The 21,445-nt window shown below is 33.2% G+C and overlaps 1 protein-coding gene across 4 annotated transcripts in view; it reads right to left on the bottom strand.

Moving 5' to 3' along the window:
* Positions 1-873: 873 nt before the first annotated feature.
* Positions 874-21,445, bottom strand: part of LOC129975884 (beta-1,4-N-acetylgalactosaminyltransferase bre-4-like) — a 187,578-nt gene continuing 167,006 nt past the window's right edge. For all 4 annotated transcript variants that reach the window (XM_056089149.1, XM_056089150.1, XM_056089152.1 and 1 more), the window contains 5 exons: positions 15,064-15,305; positions 7,358-7,545; positions 5,601-5,723; positions 2,208-2,309; positions 874-1,100 (listed from right to left, as the gene is read on the bottom strand). In XM_056089149.1, the coding sequence (XP_055945124.1) occupies positions 926-1,100; positions 2,208-2,309; positions 5,601-5,723; positions 7,358-7,545; positions 15,064-15,305 (830 nt within the window). In that variant the 3' untranslated portion in view covers positions 874-925. The remainder of the gene's footprint in view (positions 1,101-2,207; positions 2,310-5,600; positions 5,724-7,357; positions 7,546-15,063; positions 15,306-21,445) is intronic.

The raw sequence follows: 21,445 nt of genomic DNA, 5'->3' as shown, positions 1-21,445 counted from the left end.
ATTCAAATCGGAAAAATACTTTAAAATACGGAAAGAATTGTATTTTATGTTGTTTGAATCAAAATATACTTCTTAAAACGTTGCAAACTCTATCATATACAATCCGGCAGTCCTATCAATCATATAGAGTTAATTACTGTAGCATTTTAAACAAACCGATAAAAAAAAAACAATAAATAAGTCATTTTTCTGCTACTAAAATTAATCGACTCATAAAATATTGAACAATCTTTATTTTTGACTAATTTTACAGTTAAATTAGCTGTATAGACGCAGATCTTAACGGGCCGTTTTCAAATTGAAATTATTCATTCGTGTGTTCATATTTGAAATTTCTTCTTAAAATAAATTTGTATACGACCCCATTTAAATTAAACAACTATAACTCGGTCAATTTTAGTTATGAAACAATGTTTTATTTCATAGTATATTTTTAAAGTATCAATTTTTTTTTCCTCCTAAATATGACTGATGGCACTAAGGGAACGCACAAAATGTTAGAATTCTTAACATTTTTAGAAATATATTTATCGATACAAGCAGCATAAAATATGATGTCTATTTTTAATAGTTTAGAAATAAATTATAGGGCCACGATAATAAGGGACGTTTTATATATTACATTTCAATCAAAATATGGTTTTCATTTAAGGAAAATCTTTATTTAAGACTTAAATTTCAATGGGTTTTTTTAATGGAAAGTACCTAATTTCGAAAGTAAGCACTTAAAGTCGTATAATTATATTTCGAGCATCGAAGACACATCATCTGCCCAATTATGGATTTTATTTTCGAAATAAATAACTGTTTCTTTTCTCTCAAATTTGTCTTCAGTGGTATAACATGTAGGAAATAAAAGATGCAAGCCAGTGATGCTTTCTCAAGCGCTTTATTTAGAAAGTGGGCAAAAAAATAAATTATGTTATCAGAAGTTGATGATGAGCCTCTGTCCATTGAGGAACTGCCACCTGTGGTGCTTGCCGATGTCCACCATGAGGTGGGTGTAGGCGAGGTGCTCGTGCCGCCACACCACGCGGTACTTGACCGTGTTGAGGCCGTCCCGAGATGAACGCTTCTTGGCCATTCGCAGCAGGGCGGTCCTGGAACAAACAAGAGAAAAAAAATTATTAACTCATCTGTTGTCTAATTCGATTGATGCTCAAATGACATAACTTTTTTTTCATGCGGGATATTTTTTATGAAATATTATTAAAAACAGGTGGCAACGATCTCTTCGAAACTTTCTCATATATTCTGTATTAAATGTACTTGTGTACCATTATCATTGGTGAACAACAGTTACGAAAGAACCTTTTAGCAAGCAATCTTTCGCGATCATTCGCTGGGATGCAATTAATAGACAAGTACCAGATAAACGAATGTGTATTTTGGACCGGCCGATAAGATTCAAAATTTGATATAGTATCACAATTGCAGTCATAAAACCACATACCAAATTTCTAAATTTAAGTCAGAGCGCTTTAGAATTATTGCATTTACATACATATGAAAGCACAGATCGATATGCATTTAATTCCTTTACGTATTTGCCTCCAAATTGGATCTATATTATATCCATTTTAGATGTTGAATCTGAATAAACTTTATTGTTGTAGCTCTCTTCATTTTAGTTACCGAGTTCATTTATACTAGGATAGCTGGATGGATAAACTTCCTCTGAGTGGATCAAATTTGATCTTAAGCTTTTATACCAAATTTCATCTCTCCAATTCCAAGTCTTTTTGTGTTATTGTGTTGAAATGCGTTTTTTGGATTCAGAAAGGTCTTAAACATCTAAAGTTCGATGATTATAATATTTCCTCTTTGAATGCGAGAATGTAAAAGCAAAGTATAAAAATAATATCAGAGAAGATCGATCCTTTGCAACCCTAATGGACGAAACGCCATTATATGGGAATCCACAGCATTCTGCTACGCAATGAGCTGGATATGTTTCAGTTTTGCATGCTTGCCACACACACACACACACACACACACACACACACACACACACACACACACACACACACACACACACACACACACACACACACACACACACACACACAGCAGCGAATTTCTCAACTGGTAATTGGTTCTCGATTGCATAATTTCGAACAAATATCCTGAAGTTCAAAGGATGCGACTGATTACACGAATAGAGATGCAAATATGAGGAGAGAGGAGATTTCTCAGGGGATGCTTACCTAATTGCGTTAGGCGATTCCGGCCTGTGATCGTGCTTGATCATCGAGTAGCGGGCTAAGGTCTCCGGGGGTCGAATGATCTCCAGCTTGCGATACCTGATCCTGTTGAGAGAGAGAGAGAGATAATGGTTATAATATGATAATGGTTCTCCTTTTTCTTTTCAGAAAGAGCTTATGTTTGGAAGTTCATCATTTCTCTTTTATTGATTCACTGACTGAAGGAATTTTTTTTCTTAATAGAAACGGAAAAATAATGAATGAAGCCGAAAATATACAAATTTTAGAAAAGAGAAGTAGACAAATAACCGAAGCTTAGCGTCGAGCGGGGGCATAAAGGACATATTTTATCATTACATTATTATTACGAAAGAATTGGGACTATAAGGGTCTATAAAGGTAAAGGACGTATAAATGAGATAGTTATTATTTAAAGGTAAACGACGCATAAATGAGATAATTATTATTTAAAGGTAAACGAGGTATAAATGAGATTATTATTTACAGGTAAACGACGTATAATTATTTAAAGGTAAACGATGTATAAATGAGAAAATTATTATTTACAGGTAAACGACATATAAAGGAGATAATTATTATTTACAGGTAAGAGAAAAGTTCCGCCAGTAAGAGAAAAGTCACCTTTTGAAAAACTATCAACTGCTGAAACTAACAAGTTGTTAGCTTCCATCAGTATACCGAATCTGTGGATTGAACTGTTCATATATGATGAACTTACAATTAACATGCGACAACTCAATGATTCTAACTTTGTTGAAATGCTAAATAGAATAAGATTAGGTGTGACTACACAAAAAGACCGCGACTTACTCTCGACTAGATTAATAACTCTCAAATCCAATTCAAATGAAAACAGATTAATTGAAATAATTGAACACCTCTCGAAATTTCCTGATGATACCGTTTGCTTATTACCTACAAAAAAAACGTGTCAACAATTAAATACTGCAATGCTTAAATCTCTTCCACATCCCGAAATAAAACTTACAGCTGTAGATAGCATAGATTGCCCCAGATACCTAACAAAGAGAGCTCGTGAATGCGTAAAAAAATATGAAGACGATGCTTCTATGACTGCAGGCCTGGAAGAGAACATAATTATAAAAATAGGAGGAAAAGTCATGTTAAGGCGAAATATTGACGTGAGTCTTGGTTTAATTAAGGGTTCTATTGGTATAGTGCAAAGAGTAAAGGTTGATCCGGAAAATACAAAAATAATTAAGAAAATATACATTACATTTAATAAAGAACGTGTTTACGAGTTTAGTCCGGTCAAAACTAAATTTGAAATTATTAATAGAACTTATGTTCATCGCGAACAGTTTCCCATATGTATAGCCTATGCTATAATTATACACAAAAGTCGGGGCCTAAGTCTAAATAATGCACTGATGGATATAGGTTCTGCAGTATTCACATCCGGTCAAGCTTATGTGGCACATTCGAGTGTTACAAGTCTGGATGGCTTATATCTAATTAATGTCGACTTTGGAAGTATTAAAGAGCAGGAATTCTCAATTTGTGAATACAACAGACTAAGAAGCATTTACCGTTCAGACTTGTCAAAAATTGTAACATCAACGCTTACGAGAAAAACGTATAGAGACAGGGAGTGGGCTTTGAGAAAAACTGTAGCTGAAACTCAAGAAGTTGTACCGGAAAAGAAAAAGAGGAAGACTGCATACAAAAATGAGAAAAGGACTATCTACAAAAAGAAATGAGATGCCATCAAAAACATACCTAGTAAAAAAAAACCAAGTCTCGCAACTGAGTTCTTCTATTGTAAAAAGTTGTGAGATCCATGTAATACCAAGTCAGTCAATTTATTCAGTCCCTACTTAAGGGTCCTTCTGTCTTAAGTTATTACGTAATTAGCTAACCTAACAACAACTTATAGTGACCATATTAATATTAAAAATCTTTTATGGTTTAAATAAATAGATTGACTTGAAAATCGCATTAAACAATCTAATTTAATATAATATGTTAATGTAATCTAATTTAATGTAAAGATACATAATTTTTTAAGGGTTTTGACAATAACCGAGTTGGGTAAAATCAATTATATTTTCATCACATCAAGGAAAAGAAAGGAAAAAAACCTCATTCATCTAAGGTTCTGTTTTCCTCCACCACGTTCGTCCTCGTTGAAATAATCAACGTTTATTGCTTAGTCTTGCTCACAAAAAGTTTTCAACTCAAAAAAAAAAAAAAAAAAAAAAAAATTGCAAAGAAGAAACTGTGGAATTTTTAACTGCACCAAAGCGTTTTGTCAACTATTTTAGGTAAACTTTCGGATTCGTGTTCCGACTTCTAATTTTGTTTTTAACTCTCAAACTAGTTTTTTTTAAAGTTTATTTTGTATCCATGATTCAAACGCAGGCAACAGTGGTTTATAGCTCTTCAGAAGCTTTCAAGCCAGACCTTGTAGTGTAGTTTTTTGTATAATCCAATATGATGTAGTGTTCATATCCAATCCAGAATAATTTTCAGTTTAATCCAAAAACATGAATTTTATCCCATGGTGAAAATGACTCATAGATTTTTTTATACAAGTGAAGCAAGAAATTCTACAAACAACCATTGTCAAACCTTGTTGAAAATGAAGCATTCGTCGTTTCCCCACTATAAGCTTGATGACATTATATGATGTAGTGTGCATACGGAATGAAATTATTTTGATAATTTGAATATGACCAGATGAATTTGATAATCTGAAACGAATGATAATATTAACCGAGATGGCATTTAGCAGCGTCCCTTATACTTCACTTTTATTATATTTCTGTCCCCCACTCTTTTTATTGTTTTCCCAAATCTTTCGTATTTTAAATAATAACTTTCAAAATCTTATATTTTTATATTATCAGTACTTATTATTTATAATTAATTATTTAATGTGCAACTGTGTACTCTTGTGCATCTCCAAAATGCGTGTTTACCGATATGCTCTTGTAAAACCAAAAGGTAAGGTAATATAACACATAAGAGTCCTTACGGTGGATGCATTTCTGATTTTCTTACATTTATAGCTTGATAGTAAAGAGTGAGGTTTGCTGAGAACCAAGAATGCCCACTCCTCCAGACGTATGATTAGTGATTCATTGCATATCGCCATAATTGTTTAAATAATTGTAAAGGGAATTGTTGCCCGAAATTAGAGAGGTATGTTAAACCATGACTTGGAGGAAATGCCAAATCTAGCAAGTTTCGCGTCAAGAAACGTGACTTTAAAACAAACATGCCAATATTATACAATTATATAGTTCTGACGGTGAGCATAATGAAATATACTTTGTTGGATAAATCTAAAAACAGAAAATAACAAATTTCAAATTAGTTTTTCAGTTTGGGGAATACTTTCGGAAATCTCACCTGTAGGCCATGTCGTCGTCCTCCCCTCCCCATCCCCAGTAGAGGTTGGAATATCCATTGACGGCCAAGAAGTGCTCCAGCCGGATGGAGAAGACGCCACCAACCAGCAGAGTGTAAGGTAATCTGAAACGAACAGAAATATATCAGCTGTGCATATATGAACCTAAAGGTCATAGCAGTGTCATTTTGATGGTTCAGCTATTTTCTGACATGAGCAACGTTCACTCGAGACCAATGGGACTATGGCAAATGGTTGCCTCATTGGAGCAACTATTTGCCATTATGCCACTGCGACCACGTGATCTTTCTGAGGTAGGCGTGGCATTCTATTGCGCGCAATAATTGGCCTCGTGTGTGCTCTGTTAAATTCTCAGAAACAGAGACATCTCTAAGCTGTTCTACCGAAGCAACTAAACAATAAAAATTTGAACAGTGAAAAAATTATTTTGAAGTCTTACATTGATTAAAAAGAAAGGCTGCTTTAGAATTTGCAAAGTGTGAAATTTGTTTCTGGATCATAAAATAAAACTTGAATATTTTAGGGAAAGGCCAAGTTGATAGCTTAAACTTTAACGGTCGTAAATCACTTCTCAGGTGACAGTAGTAGTTTGTCGCTGTTGTCGTGCGTCTCGTGGGAGATGACACGCCGGAACCTGCCGAAACTCGCTCTCTCTGAAAGGCGAGCACGATTGCTTCGTCAATTAAACATCAACAACGGAGCAATTGACATCTCCAGTGATATATCACTGCCTTTTATATTCAATATTTAATATATAGTCTGCGAAAAGTGTAATCTCTAAATCCCGAAACGAACAGTAAAACCTTGTTTCTTATTGGAAGTCAAAAATAACGGTTGGACATTTAAATTTAACACATTTATTAGTATTCAATGCGAGCATCTCTAGAAACACAAACGATTCCGAGGTGGTACTATAACTCATCCCACACGTTCTTTTTGCATGTCTGATGTGACATTTTAAAAAGCTGCAGATATGTGTGTCTAAAATTCAACATCAGTTGGTAGCAGTACAAAAGACACATGTTGTCTGATGTAGCCCCCCCCCCTCAAATGACTACCACCAAACATGCATATTTGCAGATTTTCAAATTTTCACACCAGACATGCCGAACTAGTCCCTCAACACCAACAACTAGCCTGGTTTTGCCAATTTTTATTTCCTATGAAAACTCATTACCCCTAGATACATTAAATAACGCCTTGCTTATATCCAACTTTGATGCAAATTGAAAAATAGTATATTTTAATGTTCATGTTTTAGGGGAAAAAAGCGTGACAGAGTATGCAAACCAAGACCATGGTGTGCATGATTTCGAAATTTTTTTATTTCATATTTGACCCCTTAAATATGCACATTATCAAGATCGGTTACACTTCACAGTCCAAAAGTTTCGATGGCTATCGCGAGATGAAATTTTAGCAAAGCTCCAAACAACTGACCGATACGGCAATTAGCAAATATCCGCAATCCATTAGAATACCCAATGTTTATTGAAGAATTTTAATTTAAAATAATTATATCTTCTGTTGTGATATAGTTAAAATTGGTTAACGTGATTAGATTAGCCTCATGGTTGGCGAACAGCTAGTCGCCAAAAGTGGCCAACTACAATAAAGAAAGCAATGCAGTCTTGGATATTTTCTATTAAGAATTTCTACCATACCATACTACTTTCTTGTGTGCAGTACAGCATACATTCTTGTGTTTAAAAAAAGAAGGAGGAGGGGGGTGACTCACGTGTAGTTGAATTTGTCGACGGCGACGGACAGATGCCTGGGCATCTCCGGGCACGAGTACAAGTTGCGGTCGTCCTCGGGAATCATGTCGACGTCATGGAACACGAAGCATTGGAAGTCGTTGTCTCGGAGGGCCTCGCGCACCCCTGCGTTCATCAGCACTCCCTTGTTGAAGGTCTCGTTGCCGTACTGCAAGGAAAAACGACAACATCAAACGATTGTTTAAAAAAATGAAACTAAATGGAACACATAGAAAGATTATAAATTCACAGCACGAAAGTATTATCAGTAAGTAATCATTTGTCATGGCATAATCTCACTTTTTGTGCAACGGTCTTGTTTTTCTAGTTTCAAAAATAATTAAAAATAAATAGTTCAACAATCAAACTAACAAGAACAAACTATCATGTTATCAAATCAAGGAATTAGTTCGCCAACATTAACCTTTTCTCCGATTTCGTAAATTCAAATTTCACTTGAAAGCTCTTGATGTCTTGATGCATCATTAATGATGGATCAAGACCCCAAGAAAGGATTGTGATTAGGGATTGCAATACCGGTGTACCGGGATACCGAATACCGGTATTTTGAGCCATTTGTACAATTTTGTAATAACGGTATTCACAAGTTTAAATACCGGTTTTTCGGTATTTACTAGAAATTTTTAAAATGGTCTCCACTATATGTTCAGGGATAGCCAACATAGCAAAATAGTATACGTTTTTGTTATTATGTCTCCCTAACGAGCGAAATTAATTAACTAATTAATGGCTTAATTAATTGCTTAAATCTAAATTAGCGAAACATGGATTATCCCTGAAAGAAGAAATTGTATCCATAATGATTGATGGAGCAACAGTTATGAAAAAAGTTGGAAAGTGGATTGGTGCAAATCAGCAATTGTGCAATGCTCATGGAATTCAGTTAGGAATAATAGATGTATTATACCAAAAAAATAAAGAACAGAAGAATCCAAATACTGTGGATATAGACACTTCGGATTCCAACTTTGAAGAGAGTAAGAGTGAGAGTGATATTGACAATGAAGATAATAACAATATAATTGTTGAAGAAGATATGGCTAATGAGGATGAAATATTAATCCATCAAGAATTGCTTCCTATAATTTATAAGGTTCGAAAGATTGTTAAGATATTTAAACGTTCCCTTATAAAAGATGACATATTATTAAAATACATACTAACTGAAAATAAAACAGAATATATGTTAATACTAGATTTTAAAACACGTTGGAACCGTTTACTCCTAACAGCACACATTATACTAGAACAGCATACATCACTATCTGAAGATTATATATTACATTGAAAAATCGCACAGAAGAAAGGCATATCGAAATAGAAAATGTCTTATGGTATTTACATAATTACAATGATTTTAAAAATGAAAAAGAAGAAAAGAAAAGAACCAATTCAAACCTGATTAAGTTTATAGTAAATTTTCTTAAAATATTTTACCCACAAACCCATCCACATTCAAAAGAATTCGATTCAGTTATCGAAGATTATGATGACACTAATGTCGATATTGAAAAGGAATTGTCTCTTGAACAAAAATTAGAATTTGCAATAAATAAGAAAATTTCAACGAACCAAAATACAATACAGAAATCAGCTATATCCAAAACCATCCGATAAGAAATCGATTTATTTGAAGATGAGGGATTTAGAGGTAAATACTTGGAAAAAGTATATCGCGCATTGCTAACAGTACCTCTAACTATCGTAGATGCCGAAAGAGCATTTTTGACAGCTAGTAATTTTTGCACAAAATTACTTTTCAGACTTAATGACAGTACAATTGATGCATTATGTTTTTTAAGAACACATTTCAAAAATTTGTTTTAGTACCACAGACTAAATAGTAATATTTACAGTTTTTTGTGATTTAAATAAATAAGTTGTTCCTTTACTTTTTTTGTAATTCTTTATATACTGTTATAATTTATAAGTTACAAATTATTTGTTGTGATATTTACCCTTTCTAATAAAACTGGCAAAGAAAACAAAGAAACACCTGTGTTTTCTTTATTTTTCTAAAATTTCTAATACCGGTATTAAAACCGGTATCCCGGTATTCAGATCTAACAAATACCGAATACCGGTATTGAAATTTTGATCCGGTATTGCAATCCCTAATTGTGATGGCTTATATATTTCAAGAAAAATCTTAAAAACTGTACATTCTATGGAGGAAGGAAATCTTGACAAAATCTTCCATAAATTTTATTTCATAAAGTTTTAGTCTTCCATAAAGTTTATGATCTCTAAATAAGCTATTAATAGCCACTTGCCCCTATTCACTTTCCATTTGAGAGATAAATATCAAAATATATTCTTTATACAGCCATCCTTTTCAACAATTGAACCGATTTCATCAATTTTAATTGTATTTTATTAGTATAGTTAGCCAATATCAATGCTCTTTGTTTATTTTGCATGTGTTTTTGCTTTTGTCATTTTGTGTGACAAAATGCAATTCATCAAATTGACACGACTAAATTAATACTATTAATATTGTGGGCAAACATCTGGTCACTCAAGGCAGCAACATTTTTCAATACTTATCGCAATCCATTAAAAATGTCCGATGAAATCAATTAGAAATACAATTTTGTAAATAGAGGTTAAAATTTAGTTATTTATAATAAATCATAACAGATCTATTAAAATTATTTTATTACATAATATTAAAATTTAAAATTGAATCAGTCAGAAACAATAAAAATCAGTATAATGGGATATTCAAAATTACAAAATCCTCATATTATTGATACGGATATAAACAGACTTCACTCCCGAAAGTGTATGACAGCAAGGTAGTATGTGCTTATTAAATTTGTTCGGTAAATTATAAATAAATAAGAAATGGCTGAGAGAACTCGTTTTACACAAAGCAAATTTTGATTTATGAATCCCAAGCAATTTGAATTTTGATTGTTTCGAATTCAAGATCTTTTAAACAAAGAGTTTTTTTTCAACATCATCTTTTTAAAATCGAAAAAAAAGTGCACTTTCTGAGCATAATCAAAGTATTCGATGAAATTTGGCACAATGGATCAATATCCGAGATCATATTGCCGCATTGAAAAGAGGCAGTCGACTCTCCATGGCCGAATGGTCACAGCACTGATCTCTTAATCAAGAGATTGTATGTTCGAATCCCGCTAGAGACAATGTGATTCACAGTCTGTGTAAATATTGAATTCCTTGATTTTATGTTTCCCTTTATTTCATCTCAGAAGATTCTGGACATTTCTTTAGTTTACCAGACAAGTGTTCTGGACTTTTCTTACTGTCTCCAGAAAAGTATTCTGGAACTCTCCCTGCTAGTATAAAAGCAGAAGATTTGTCAGTCACTGTGTTCTCAGTTCTAAGTTGAGTTAATAAATTGGTTTAGCTCTACCTCTTGTGTGTGTCATTGAGTTCCACACTAAAAAAACCTACGTGACATTCTTTGGTGTAGGCGCCGGGTACGATTCCAGTCAGCGTGGAAATGGATTTACGAAGAAGCGATCGCCTTAAAGGCCTTGAACCAGAACTTGACTTTATAATCCACCACCCAGAAAGACAAGGAAAATGTCTGTGGAACAGGAAACTAAACCGGTCATCCTGACACCAGCACAGCCACAATACAGGAATCCATCTGTATTTAAAGGAGACGTTCTTGGAATTTGGATGGAATTTCAGCTCACATTTAACAGAATTAAGAGTAAAAATTCTATACCATCTATACTTATAATAAAGCTCAATGTGTGTGTGTGTGTGTGTGTGTTGGCGCTCTACAGGCCAGGTCATTTGACATACAGCTACCAAATTTGGTACATGTATACCTTAGAGGTCGGGAATGTGCACCTGGGGTCCCTTTTTTTGAAATTTTAATTAGAATTTTAATTATTAATTAAAAGCTAACTTTCCCGCCAAAAAAATCTTCCATTTTCCCCACCGCCAACTTTTCCGCCAAAATAATCTTCCATTTTCCCCAACGCCAAATGATTTAGGCTTTAGTTCTTTTTTTCTCCCAACAGTAATGAGGCTAGGGTTAAGATTTTTCGGCGGATTATTTCAAACGATTCTGTTTATTTTCTTAATGTTTTATGCATTTAAAATGAAACATTGTTAATTAATCCATGTTTCAGATTCATTCTGAAGTACTTTTGAATTAAAATAACACAGAATAAAGGAAATTAAAAATGTCTAATCTGCATAGCGTTACCCCAACTGGCGTAGAAAAATTCACGCATTTGTGTTACCTAACTGGCGAAGAAAATTCACGCATGCGCATTCTTCTGATTGTTGTCATGACAACATGAAATGATTTAAATTATTTTTAGGTTAGTTGCATGCTTTTGTAAGTAAATTGTATTTATGTTAGTTATATATTTTTTGTATATACTTATAGTTTTAAGTACATCGTTTTTTTAAACCTGTTTTCAATGATTTAAATTATTTTTAGGTTAGTTGCATGCTTTTGTAATTAAATTGTATTTATGTTAGTTATATATATTTTTTGTATATGCTTATAGTTTAAAGTACATCGTTTTTTAAGTAGTTTTTTTAAACCTGTTTTAGACCGATTATTTTAAACGATTCATTTTATTTTCTTAGTGTTTGATGCATTTAAAATGAAACATTGTTAATGAATCGATCTGTTCATGATGAATCTGAGAAAATTTTGTTGACAAATTCTTGAGATATTACATAAATTAAGAAAGATATTCTTTAGTGCCCATAAAGTTTAAACGCTCAGTGACTCTATTATCAGTAATCATATTATTAAAAAAAAATGCTTTGTTTCAGTAAAAAATATTATTATATTAATTGCAGATTCATCATTTACACTTTAATTTAAAGCATAAATTCTACGGGAGCTAACAGAAAATTAGAGAGATACATATCACGTTATGACTGAAGGCCTTTATAATATTATGAGTGAATTATATGACTATCAAAATTTGAAGTTTTAAAATATTTTGCTGAAGAATCTATTAAAGTTGGAATTGCATAAAATATTTAATTATTAAAATTTTAACGAACATTAAGATTGGCGAACCGGCTGGTCGCCAAAGGCGGCTAGTATAAAATAAATGAAACAGATGAGAAAGAGGTAAAATTAAAAATCCATTCCCAATTTTCGAGTTCATCTGATCCGTCATAAATATCAGTCTAAATGCACGTTCAAATTCACTAAGTCCACAAAAATGACTCTGGCTGCAATTTAAAAAGTGTACATATTACGAAATAAAAGAGGAAATAAAAATCCTGTTCCAGAATTATTACCAAAGGAAGCATTTTTTAAAAATTTTAATTTAAACATTGGCAAAAGTTTTCGATTGAATGTATTGACAGATGGATTTGAATTTCATGACATTAAAATTTAAGAATAGCAAACTCTGTATTAAAATTACAACATTTATTAAAAATAAAAATATTCCACAGAGATGAAACTGATATCATTAAAAAGGCAATTTTTTAAGATTTTAATTCTAAAATCATTTTTGTGAGATAATAGATCTGCAAGATATGGTCAACAATTACTACAGGTGAGCAATAGTGGCCCATCTGGCAATGGTAAGCCTATTTTTGAAGTCTGTTACACTTTATTTGACGCCTGTTTCTTAATTTATTTTACATCTTTTTGCCTCTGAATGAATACAGATTTGGGGAGGCCTATCCAATAATATTTTGCATTTTCATTAATAAGCTAGGCGTTAAATTAAATACATTTGTATAAACGTTCAATGAAGTAGTCTGAAACGATCATAGAATGACTTGTTTACATTTGATTGTTGCTATTCGACAGTATGTAATAAGAGCATTTTTGTGCCACATACGTTAGCTTTATATGTATTCATAAAGATATTCTAACATAATGGAGAGACTGCGTAAAAAAGATTTATTAATTTTTTCAGCAATGCATTTATCGCCTGGAGCAGAATAAAATGCAATTCTTTACTTCATTTAGAACATTAGTTCCACCAGTAAGATGCGGATTAGTAAGACTGGTGTTTATATCTCTCTCTAAAGATTAGAAATTAGCCTTTCGGTCACGTTTAGAGTGGACACCTTGTATATACTGTGGTGAAAGCTTATAAGCCAGTTAACAACTACGCTGCACGAGCAATTGCTTTTGTATTGTGGTCATGTTACTGGACTGCGAATCATAAGGTCCCAAGTTCTATCCTCACGCATATCAATCCACCACATTGGTGACCTCGGACGATGAACCTTCAACCTTCCTACAGCTGTTGTGGCGCCATCTATCCACAGCAACCAAAGTCGTCAGATTCACTTGACGCAGCAACACAAAAAGGCCGCAGCAACCCAAAGTCGTCAGACTCACTTGACGCACAACAGCATCAGCAACCACTCAACCACACACGCTCACCAGAACGCTTGGCGCTATTCAAATGGGTACAGGCGCATTTACATCACCACTCAACAGCCATATCGTTCGTCTCACCTCCAACACTGGAGGAAGAGTCTGTGGTGAATAGCATATAATCCAGTTAACAACTACGCTGCACGAGCAATTGATTTTGTATCGCGGTCATATTACTGGACTGCGAACAACAAGGTCCCAGGTTCTATCCTCGCGCATCTCCTACCGCCGCAATACATATTATGAGTGCACAATGAGATAAGTTCGATTGATTGCACTAAAGAGGTAACCATGGCCATGAAAATAATTCAGAAACAAAGCTAACATAATTATTAGAAGCTAATTCAGCTTTCTTTTTGCTATTCAAAGCTACAGAGTGATTTCTTCCTCGGCTGGTGCCTCTCCTCTTCATCAAATACGCTTGCAATCAAGTAGCAGCTTCTCCGTACTATTTGTTTCTCACAAAATTCATACTTCCTTAAATATCTAGCTTATGGTTATATTTTTTGAAGACAGGCGGGCATCTCCCACGATAATATGCGGATAATCCTAGCACAATCCTAGTAATCCTTTGTTTCTAGGTCAGTGCATCACTGAAGCACGTATTAATTTGAATATTCTTCACACGACGACTAACATGAAAGGAACATCCTAAAACCACATCCAACCTTGTACCTATTTTCTTTACAACATAACATAACTGTGCCCCCGATGCCTATAACACTAAGTTATCTAACCAGTTGCATGAGTACAAGATGAAAGGGGAGGGGGGGGAAGGGAAGAGAAGAGAAGAAAAGAAAGAGACGACAAGAGAGAAATTTCATCTGTGTCAAATCCCATATGACTATATTTAAAGTTTTATCACAGTAATTATTAAATGAAGGGAGCAAGAATACGTAGAAACAAATGATGACAATGGGTTAAATTTGCAGGGAAATGTTGATGTTTACAGACGCAACCTCTTTACATTTTTTGAGGCCATTAGCTGTGGGTAAACTATATAGGGATTACTAATTGAAGATAAAAATAAGAAGAAAAAAATGATAAATAACATTGTAAACATTTATATGACATGTGTAAACATGTAAACAATCATTGCAGAACCAGAAATTTGTAGCTTCTGTCTGGGTCCTGCAGTTTTGATTTCCTTCGTGCGAGCATGGTTCTGTAGAGTATTACAGTTATGAGGGAATAATTCAGGCTGATTTTGACGAATGACATTTTGGTCTTGAAAGAGGTCATGGTATTTGTAAATATGTTCTCTCTACAACATCTGAACAGTTGAAAAATGAAGAGAATACCCACCTGTTCGACGACATATACTCTGTACTCCAATAGCTGCCTCTGTAGGAGGGGGTGGAGTGTGTAAAGGAGGGTGGTGAGATGTTCCAGCCTGTCCCTATAAGGGATGATGAGAGCGACGCGGTGTTGGGGCACACAATCGCGGGGCGTCCATGACCCTCGGCCTCGAAGGTACGGACTCCTCCTTAGTAGATCCTCTACATCCGTTCTATTATGTAAAGATACGTCCAACCTTAATCGACCCCCTGAAAAACAAAAAAAATGTAAAAAAATATAATAGCTAATAAATTAATGAAGCAAGTATATAATAATTTTAGGAGAAAATGAATCGTATGTGGTTCGTTCCACTATTTATTCAAGTGTTCGAATTTTCTATTGCGAAAATGCGCCATCCTGCGAGAAGAAGAAACGGGACTGCTGTTTTTACTTTCTCGTGCAGAGCTATATAAAAAGAAATTATTATAATCGAAAAAAATTCGAATTCGAGATTTTGGCAAATTTTCTTGTTTTAAACTTTCCTGAGCCCGAAAAATACACTTTGGCAATTATTTCTGTTTGCTTGATTGTTTGTGAACACGATAATATGAATGATATAAGATATTTGCAAGAAATTTTGAATATTTATTTAATAATTTGTCTTTCCGGCTTTCCTAGTATAAGCTGATAACTACAAAACGCAGAGAGGTAAATATATGAAATTTGGCACACAGATGTCATATCCATAGTTTAGATATTTATTTAATTTGGAACAAAACCCGTTTATGGGTTGACAGTCTATAGATCTATATTTTTATAAGCATGTAAACGCGATAGCTCAAAAATACACTGATTTAAATATGTGAAACCCTGAATGTGATTTTGTGACTACAATGGCAATTTTGTGCCAAATTTTAATTTTAATTTGTCGGAAAAAAAGTCGCTCAAAAACATATTCGCTAGATAGATTCAATAAAAACATTAGATTCACGTCAAGATCTATATTTCATAACTATCATTCATCCTCGTCAGGTAAGGTATTCGAGGCCGATATTTCATGCGGGGTAGAGAGAAAAATAGGATGATCATCAGAAATTACGCGAGAAGGATCACTCCCATTGGTTACTTTCTAAGACGCCCAAAAGATGCATTCAGTTTTGGTACTTTTATGTTCACCGTATCCTAACGATTTATCGCCGAAGATTGTATTCTAATTGATTCTTTCATAACTACTGTCTCCTAACAGCATACAGTTAATAATATACAAATATATTTATTAGAGAGTACGCGAGAAAGTTACTGGTTTTGAGTAAGAGAAAGAGTCGAGGGACGAGTGTGATTATTGACCTGGAGTGAAGTGTCGTAGCATCTCGCCGTTATGAATTTGTCCCGAAGCATATTTGCTCTGCCGATGCATATTTTAGTGTTTATGTGTTTTTGCGTCATTGTGTTGGTACCCTCGTCCATATTGTACTTCCAAAATAAGGATATTAATGGCGACTGACTGGAGTTCTTCAGTGACGCAAGACGACATGCTACTTTCGCCTAAACTGAAATAGAATACTTAAATTTATTCTCTTCATTTTAACAATTGTTGAAATTTTCATACCATTCATTCTTTATAGAATCTTTGTTGTCTATCAACAAGTCTTTGTTATTTTCAGTTTTGATTTCTTAAACACCTTTACAATTTCTCTTTTAATCTATACTTATATAAAGCTCAATGTGTGTGTGTGTGTTGGCGCTCTACAGGCCAGATCGTTCGACCTACAGCTACCAAATTTGGCACATGCATACCTTGAAGGTCGGGAATGTGCACCTGGGGTCCCACTTTTTTGAATTTTTAATTCGAATTTTAGTTATTAATTAAAAGCTAACTTTCCTGCCAAAAATTTTTTTCGTTTCCGAAGCGAACTTGCTTTAAATTATTTTTAGGTTAGTTTTATGCTTTTGTAATTAAATTGTATTTATGTTAGTCATATATTTTTTTTGTATATGCTTATAGTTTTAAGTACATCGTTTTTTAAAGCAGTTTTTTAACCTGTTTTAGACCGATTATTTTAAACGATTCTGTTTATTTTCTTAGTGTCTGATGCATTTAAAATCAAACATTGTTAATGAATCGACCTGCTCATGATGATTTGAGAAAATTTTGTTGACAAATTCTTGAGATATTACATAAATTAAGAAATATATTCTTTAGCGCTCATAAGGTTTAGATGCTCAGCTACTATTATATTATTAAAAAAATGCTTTGTTTCAGTAAAAAAATATTATTATATTAATTGCAGATTAATCCTTTCCACTTTAATTTAAAGTATAAATTATACGGGAGCCAACAGAAAATGAGAGAGATACATATTACGTTATGACTGAAGGCCTTTATAATATTATGAGTGAATTACATGACTATCAAAATTTGAAGTTTTAAATTATTTGGATGAAGAAGCTATTAAAGTAGGTATTACATAAAATAAATTATTAAATTATTAAAATTTTAACGAGCATTAAGATCGGCGAACCGGCTGGTCGCCATAGGTGGCTAGTATGATAATATATACAGACTGACATTCTGTAAATTATGCCAATTACTCTGTAAATTACGTAAATTACACTACTCTATAAATTACTCTCTGACCATATACCAAATTTCATCTTAACTGAAAGCGCTATTTGACATACAAACATAATGCCAAAAATGTGCTTTTCGAACTCACAGAGGTCTGAAATGTGGAGACTCGTCAAAACCTCGACTTCGAAATTTTGACAACGATTAAAATACTTCCTCTGTACTCCGTAAACGAGAAAGTAAAAAAAAAGAAAGAAACAGATATTTTCGGCTGCAGCAAATGACACTTTTGGTCATAAAACACTCTTATGAAACAAGCATCCGAGTAACAGACTTGTCTGGACCGACTGTATTGCATGTCACCACGGAAAGAAACAAGACCTTAATAAAAATTGGAAGACGTCACGAAAGCGCCGTCCATAACTTCTGAGCATCGTCGTAAATTCGAGGCCATTCGGAGAGAGAATGGATCACGCGAACCTCGCAGTTCGGAAATACAGATGTGGGTCAATTTTTGCTTCAAAAGCATCCAGGAAGGCAAATAAATTAGCGGACGATCACGAAATAGGGACGTTCTAATGGAAACAGAATCACGCTTGGTCGGGACGCGCAAAAATCCCATAAGACTTCTGAAGAGAATGAAGTGCCAATATAGGCACTAGTGACAGATTTGCAGAGCATTCAACAGGTGTTATGAAGAATATTCAAAAGGCTTGGTAACGATAGATGAATACGTAATAAGAGGAATATATCTGTGATAAAGTAACCATTGTGGTGAAGGTTATTTGAAATACATTTCTTTTTGGTAAGGTTTCTTATATGAAATTGCAAATTTTTCAAAATTCTAAATTTAGTTAATTTTTGTACGAACGTAATTAAAACCAACGGGAGTGGTCTCCATAAAATTTTCTCGCATACTCTCTAAATAAACTTGTTATGCCAGAGGACGCCTTACATGGCATTAACGAACAATAGTTACGAAATATTAATTTTCGTTGTGAATTTAGTATTTTTATTGAAACTGCTATATCATCCTCGGAGAGTTTTTTTTATTGATTAATCCCTCGTATGCATTAATAGTATCCGAAAATCGAATTTGTATTTTAGACGGGTTTTTCCGAACCGATCGGTGCAAAAATTTGACACAATTGTAGTCACAAAACTCTGTACCAAATCTGATATATTTAAGATCTTGAGTCTTTAAATACATGTTTCCGAAAGTACAGACAGACAGACGATCAACCTCTTGTTGGAATTGGTTCAAACTTTGACAGGTGGCTACATTATAGATGTTAAATCTGTGTATCGAATCTTATTTTGTTTTGTAATTATGTTAAAACTTATATTCGAACAACCGAACAGACTTCTTCTGAACATATTTTATTCAAAATTTATAGAAATTTACAAATTTGGTGTAAAGACCATATACCAAATTACAACCATTTAGCTCAAAGCAGTTTTGAGCTGTCTTTGTCCAGAGACACGAACATTACACAATACCTCGCATAGTGCCTTTACCAATTATTGAGAACTAAAATATTTGCTTACTTTGCATTGTTATAAAAATTTGAATATTTTCTAGAAAAATTAAATATCAAGTTCGTGAAGTCAAGGACTTTTTCGGATTTCAAACGATTTAAAAAGTCTTCTCGCCTTCTAATGTATCATTCATTTTCAAAACTAAATAATAGAGGGCAGCACAAGCTGCATTTGATAAAAATTCGAACAGTTCCATATAAACTCAGAGAAGACGAGTAAAATGACTCTAGGGTTTTTAAAAATATTTTTTAAATAAGTACACAGCTCATGAATGATACAGAACGTGAAATAAACTTTGATTCTCTGCAAGGAGTTCTACAAGAACACACGCACACATGCGGAAAGATTTGTTTGCAATATTTTAATTTTATAATTATAGAACCGTATGCAATTTTAAAACTATAACAAAAAAGTCCATATGTTATATAATTCCTTAATGAATATATAAGAATTTTTTTTTTTATGAGATCTGCAATTTCAATATTCGAAAGCACTTTTTTATTTTGATAGTTATATGAACTCCATAAGTAATAAAGCCGCTGTAGATATTTTTATGCTGATTCATTGCAGACAATTATTTACTTTCAATATTATTTTTATTTCTTATTCGGTATTTCATTTTTTTTTATTAGTGGATCATTATTTGTTTCAATCCGGTTTCAATGATTAATTTTGATTTGAGCATTCGTGAACATAATGGCTAGAGAACATCCTGTAGCGGATAGTTATGAGTGAGGATACAACCTGGGACCTTGCGGTTCGCAGCCGAGTTACAAGACCACAAGACAAAAGTAATTACTCGTATTTCATAGCTGTTATCTGGCTTATAAGGTTCTAACCACAATCCCATGGCAAGATGAAAAAACTTTTAATGCTACTATATATTTATATTTAAAGTTTACTATAAATAATGTTTTTTTCTCTTCTTATTTCTTAAGCACTCTGCCAAAGTATAACATTTTCTATTATAATTTCCGTTAGCAACTCTGTTATCATCCAAGCTATTGTTAACAGAATAACAGAACACTTAAACGGGCATATCTTCTTGTTTTTAATATAAAATATATATTATTAGCCCCATGTCCTTTTCAAATAATAGTTACGAAAGAGCCTATTAGACAGCGATCTTTGGCGATTTATCGCTGAGATGCGGTTAACAAGTGTGCACAAGAATATCGAATGCATATTTTGGATCCCCCCCCAGTCCGATATATTAAAACCAAAACATATAGAATTATAGCTATTATCACAAGATTACATAACGAACTGATTTAAGTCAATATGTGTTTTGAGTTATCTAGTTTACATTCTTAGAAATATACAGACCGACATGTTACCAACCTTCTGATAGGTTTAATTTCAAATTTGGTAGATATTTAAGCGTCAGATATACTTTTTATTAATTAGCAAATGAGAAATTCCTTGGATGAATATTCCATGGATTTTTAATATGGTAATGATTTTATGGGTAGTAAGTTTCCTAAACTGTTTCTGCTGATTAAAGATCGCCTTTTAATTTGTAGAAATAATTGATTCTACAAATTGACACAATGTAAAGAAAAGGTTTAATTTAAATATAAATACAAATATTGATAACTTTTTGAATTCTTTTTCTTCAAGAGTTCATAGCAATGCACAAGAATATATATATTCGAAAATAATTAAATGAAAGAATATCAGACGATTTAATAAAATATTTTACTTATTTCAGCTCACCATTCACCCATTTGATAATGCCAGCTTGTAGAAATAATTGTATTCCATTAAAAACTTTCTCACATAACATCAAATTTTAGTTCTTTCTGGAATCCAGAGAAATTGCATTTTATTTTTTTAAAATTACAGCCAGTTACCTGTTATCACAGAACTAATCCGTATAAACAAGGCTTATAGTGGCTGACTGTTATGTTCATTCACTACCCAGCTTTTGCATAAAAGAACAACGGCCAGCAAAAGTTCAAAGAATCTTCAAACTGTTGGTAAAAGGCTAGGAATCTTTTCTATCATTTTTTTCTTTTATCAGTTTTTAATTTTTAATTTTCTTTTATCAGTTTTTTAATTTTTAGGGTACTATAATATTTTGTTAAAATCATCACTATCCATAATGAGTCTTCCTCAAGTTTCACTGAGTATGACACATTCTGTTATGTAATGCTAAACCGAGCCTATTTTCCTACATATAAATAGTGTCCCAAAATCAACGCAAGATTTGATTTTGCCATCATTATGCAGTAAAGTGTTGGCAACTCTATTAAAAAACAATTTGGCAGCTGATAATTTAGGGTTAGTAAAAATGGAGCG

Source organism: Argiope bruennichi, chromosome 7 (assembly GCF_947563725.1).
Source record: "Argiope bruennichi chromosome 7, qqArgBrue1.1, whole genome shotgun sequence".
In the NCBI taxonomy this organism is placed as follows: Eukaryota; Metazoa; Arthropoda; class Arachnida; order Araneae; family Araneidae; genus Argiope; species Argiope bruennichi.
This window is presented reverse-complemented; position numbering and strand designations above follow the sequence as displayed.